The following is a 5,092-nucleotide window of genomic DNA, read 5'->3' as shown; positions in this document are numbered from 1 at the left end:
AGGAAGGGAAGGGGGGAGAGAGAGAGAGAGAGAGAGAGAGAGAGAGAGAGAGAGAGAGAGAGAGAGAGAAAGAAACAGCAGTTGCTTCCTGCATCAGGGCCTAGGATGAACCCTTCAACTGAGGTAGGTATCCTTGACTGGAAATCGAACCCAGGACCCTTCAGTCTGCAGGCCAAGACTCCATCCACTGAGCCAAACCAGCGAGGGCAATATTCTCTTCTTGTTTTTTTTTCTGTTGTTGTTGTTTTGTTTTTTCCTATATTGATTAAGGTATTACATATGTGTCCTTATACCCCCCATTGCCCCACCACCCCAAACCCGTTCATGTCCTCACCCCCTTTGTGTCTGTGTCCATTGGTTAGGCTTATATGCATGCATATAAGACCTTTGGTTGATCTCTCCCCCTTACCTTCCCTCTGTGGTTTAAGCATCTGATCGATGATTCTCTGTCTCTGGATCTGTTTTTGTTCATCACTTTATGTTGTTCATTATTATCCCCAAATGAGTGAGATCATGTAATATTCATGTTTCTCTGACTGGCTTATTTCCCTTAGCATAATGCTTTCCAGCTCCATCCATGCTGTTGCAAATGGTAGGAGTTCCTTCCTTTTTACAACAGCATAGTATTCCATTGTGTAGATGTACCACCAATTTTTAATACACTCATCTGCTGATGGGCACTTAGGCTGTTTCCAAATCTTAGCTATTGTAAATTATGCTGCTATGAACATAGATTGGATTGTTTATCTTCCTTTCGTTAAGTTGTATGAGTTCCCTGTCAATTTTGAAGATTAAACGCTTAACGGATATAACATTCGCAAATATGTTCTCCCATGCAGTGGGCTTTCTTGTTGTGTTGTTGATGGTCTCTTGCTGTGCAGCAGCTTTCTATTTTGATGTAGTCCCATTCATTTATTTTCTCTTTAGTTTCCATTACCATAGGATCTGTATCGGTGAAGATACTACTTCGGCATATATCTGAGATTTTGCTGTCTGTGGACTCCTGTAGTATTTTTTATGGTTTCCCATCTTAAGTTTAAGTCCTTTATCCATTTTGAGTTTATTTGTGTGTATGGTGTAAGTTGGTGATCTAGTTTCATTTTTTTGCATGTATCTGGCCAAATTTCCCAGCACCATTTATTGAAGAGACTGTCTTGACTCCAATGTATGTTTCTTCTTGTTATAATATAATATAACAAGATTAATATATAATATAATCAAATGCATAGAAACTGAATGCAAATAACCTGTTTAATAGAAGAGTTCTCACTTTCTTAGGCTGGAGTCAATGTCTTTTTCTTTTTTTGTTATAGCTACTTAGTGGGTGATGAACTATGGGTAGTCATGGAATACTTGGCTGGTGGCTCTTTGACTGACGTGGTCACAGAGACCTGTATGGATGAAGGGCAGATAGCAGCTGTCTGCAGAGAGGTAAGAAAATAGAGAATTTCTAGCTGATGATAACACCAAAATTGGCAGTTCTTTCTTTATCTCTGATTATTCAGGATGTTTATAACATCAAAGTAATAATAGCACATTTTTTTCTACTAAAAAAAATTGGAGACCCTAAATTCAGTTTAAATCCTAATGTAATAGCACTCCTCTTCCCCAGCCCCTAGTTTATTTTAGCTGCTTTGCTATGGATCTTTTGAGTTCCATTATGCCACCCACAGGGTACCATATATAAGCCTGAATGGTTTTAGGTCTCAGTGAACATGGAAAATAGTAATGTTGGCAAGGAACTTCTTTCTGATTTGGAGGGATTTTTACATGGTAGTTATTTTGTCTTAGATGTGCAATATGAGCCATGTAAAAATTCAAACCATATTATAATCTCATCATTTTTAGAAGGTATTTTAACCAAGATCTCACCTCAGCCTGGAAAGTAGTTACTTTCACAGTATAAATTGGGCATCCCTCATAGCTCTCTAGTGTGTCTTAAGTGTCTGCCTCTTTTCCAATAACAGTGTCATAATACCTATTTTCAATTTAAACCAAGGATATTTTATTATATTATTTTTTTCAATGTTTAAAACTCTCTTCATTGGAATTTTATCTTGGACCTTACCATCTACCACATTCATTGTAGTAAGATTTTCTATAGATACATTAGGAACTCTGAACCACTGAAACTTGAAAACCAATGATAGAAAAAAAACACACACAAAACCAAGTAATTTCAGCTAGTCTTTGCTTTATTTTATTTTAAATTGTTCATTTAAATTTCCCCCTTCTTTGTTTTCCTCTCATTCTCATTTCCTCCTCCCCAAAGATGTAAACATATCCACTAAAAACATATATTTTCTATTCATGCAATGAATCAAACTTTTAATATTTAGGGGTATATTGGACCCTGAGTCTGTTGTTTCCATCTTCTAGTATTACAGTGCAAAACAAATTCCAAACAAGTGCTTATTGTTACTTCATAGTGGTCCTCAAACCTGGCTGTCCAGAAATAGCTCAGGACACTTGTTTGAAATGCAGATTCTTGGGTTTCACTCCAGACCTACCGAATCAAATCATACCATGGAAACAGAAACTTACTACATCTATTTAAGACCAAGGTGAATTCATATCCTCTAAATAACAAGGTCAAAGTATGATTATATTAATTGGTTAGTTTGGCTGTATTAATGATTTGGTGCTACTTATCACACCATAACTCTTCATGTCCTAGTCTTACTCAGGAGCTTTCATATGTATAATGCTAAATTGCATCACTGATGTAAATGGTAATATGATTTCAAAATGGTGTCAAAGCACTTCATTATCTATTTCACTTGGCAACATAAAATTATACTCCTGCCCAAAATTTAGATTAAACTTAATTTAAAAAAAATTATTTGTGATATAATTAACTTTTTTTTCTGATTCAATAGTGCCTCCAAGCTTTGGATTTCTTACACTCAAACCAAGTGATCCATAGAGACATAAAGAGTGACAATATTCTCCTTGGGATGGATGGCTCTGTTAAATTGAGTAGGTATTTTGGTTCTGATGGTATTTGAGAGAGTATCTGGGATCTCTGCTCTTTTGCTGTCTATCTTGAGAAGAAAAGGACTATTTAAAATGATTGGTTTGAAAGCATTTAGAGCCCAGTTTGAAGTAAAGAATTTTTTAACACTGTGTTTCTATATATTGTGACCAGATTTTGGGGAGGGGGTAGTAATATTTCAGAATTTCTAGTGACCCCATCTCTTGAATGACAAATACTTAATTAGAAGACTGAAAGATTCTGTAAGTTGGAGGAAACAAGATTGAGGTCCAGTAAAAATGGCATCATATCAGTTAGTTATTTCAGACTCTTAAAATCAGGACTAGATGAGAGATTAGGTACAAAAGGATATGAGCTAGGCAGTTGTGGAAGCTCAGTGTCTAACAAAGGAAAGTACAGCCATATTTGAAAGTGTCCTATTGTAAAAGAAATATAATTTGAACTGATTTTAACCGACTTTTCTTCTCTGCAGCTGATTTTGGGTTCTGTGCCCAGATCACCCCTGAGCAAAGTAAACGAAGCACTATGGTGGGAACTCCCTATTGGATGGCACCTGAGGTGGTGACTCGGAAAGCTTATGGTCCGAAAGTTGATATCTGGTCTCTGGGGATTATGGCAATTGAAATGGTGGAAGGTGAACCTCCATACCTTAATGAAAATCCACTCAGGGTAAGTTAAAACTCAGGTACTTCATCTTCAATAAGGGAAAAGGTGAAATGTCATTTCTTGTCTTCACCAAAATTGGCCAGAATGAGCTCTTTCCTGGTATAAGTGATATAGAAGCTCCAAATTACTATTAGTTATTTTTAGTTTCTCTTAAGATGTATCAATAGGTTTTTCCAGGGCTTTGATATTAGTATTTCTAAGTACAGGGGTCCTTAAAATGTTTTAGTATCACTTTCTACTGTTAAAAAAAGTTTCTCTTTTTTATTTTTTTTATTTTTACTTTTTAATATATTTTTATTCATTTTTTTACAGAGAGGAAGGGAGAGGGACAGAGAGGTAGAAACATCGATGAGAGAGAAACATTGATGAGAGAGAAACATCGATCAGCTGCCTCCCGCATGCCTCCTACTAGGGATGTGCCCGCAACCAAGGTACATGCCCTTGACCAGAATCGAACTTGGGACCCCTCAGTCTGCAGGCCGATGCTCTGTCCACTGAGCCAAACTGGCCAGGGCAAAGTTTCTCTTTTTAAAGCAAGCTGGGGGAAGAAAAGAGCAGTTTTATCACATGCTGTGGTTAAATGATCTATTTAGGAAACCCTTGCTTTAAAATTACTTTAACAAAGTAAATAAATGCATTTCCATTCAGCTATAATTTTTTAAATTAGACTTTGTTTCATTATCAGTAATGATTTATTGAGCAACAACAGCTTGGTGGTTATTGAATGGAATACAGGATAGACACAGTGCAAGTCTGATGAAATCACAAACATAATTAGACTGTCAAGTAGAAAATGAATGGAAATAGTTTGTGTTGGGTAATTCAGTTTGCTACTGTGGAATTAGAAGTTTGATCCTTAGATGGTCTGGTTATGATGCAAAGAGAAAAGTTTCATTTCATAGCCTTATACTACTACCTTTAATTCACATATGCTGTTGATAATGAGAGAAAAAGGCAAAGGAATATGAAGGAAATACTTACTCAGAACAGAAGTCAACCGGTAGCTGTTTTGTTGTACATAGCCTAAGGGTGAGCCAGAAGCTGTGTTGTATATATAAAAGTCATCACACTATTGAAAAAAGAAAATATGCACAGATTCAAATTCTACTCTCAAAATGTGTGCAGAGTGCATTCACTAGACCTACAATGCCAAAGGCATCTTGAAAATAGTTTGTATGCCATAACCGGTTTGGCTCAGTGGATAGAGCGTCAGCCTGCAGACTCAAGGGTCCTAGGTTCGATTCCGGTCAAGGGCATGTACCTTGGTTGCGGACACATCCCCAGTGGGAGTTGTGCAGGAGGCAGCTGATCGGTATTTCTAACTATCTCTCTCTCCCTTCTCTCTATCCCTCTCCCTTCTTCTCTTTAAAAAATCAATAAAATATATTAAAAAAATAAAACTAAGGTTTTTCTACCAAAGAGAAGCAGTAA

At 36.7% G+C, this 5,092-nt stretch overlaps 1 protein-coding gene across 6 annotated transcripts in view; it reads left to right on the top strand.

The window, feature by feature from the left end:
• The window catches only part of PAK3 (p21 protein (Cdc42/Rac)-activated kinase 3), a 310,496-nt gene that overhangs the window by 283,613 nt on the left and 21,791 nt on the right, over positions 1-5,092 (top strand). For all 6 annotated transcript variants that reach the window (XM_006765157.2, XM_006765156.2, XM_006765159.2 and 3 more), the window contains 3 exons: positions 1,314-1,431; positions 2,880-2,979; positions 3,468-3,664. In XM_006765157.2, the coding sequence (XP_006765220.1) occupies positions 1,314-1,431; positions 2,880-2,979; positions 3,468-3,664 (415 nt within the window). The remainder of the gene's footprint in view (positions 1-1,313; positions 1,432-2,879; positions 2,980-3,467; positions 3,665-5,092) is intronic.

The sequence above is a fragment of the Myotis davidii genome, unplaced genomic scaffold, assembly GCF_000327345.1.
Source record: "Myotis davidii unplaced genomic scaffold, ASM32734v1 scaffold941, whole genome shotgun sequence".
Lineage (NCBI taxonomy): Eukaryota > Metazoa > Chordata > Mammalia > Chiroptera > Vespertilionidae > Myotis > Myotis davidii.
This window is presented reverse-complemented; position numbering and strand designations above follow the sequence as displayed.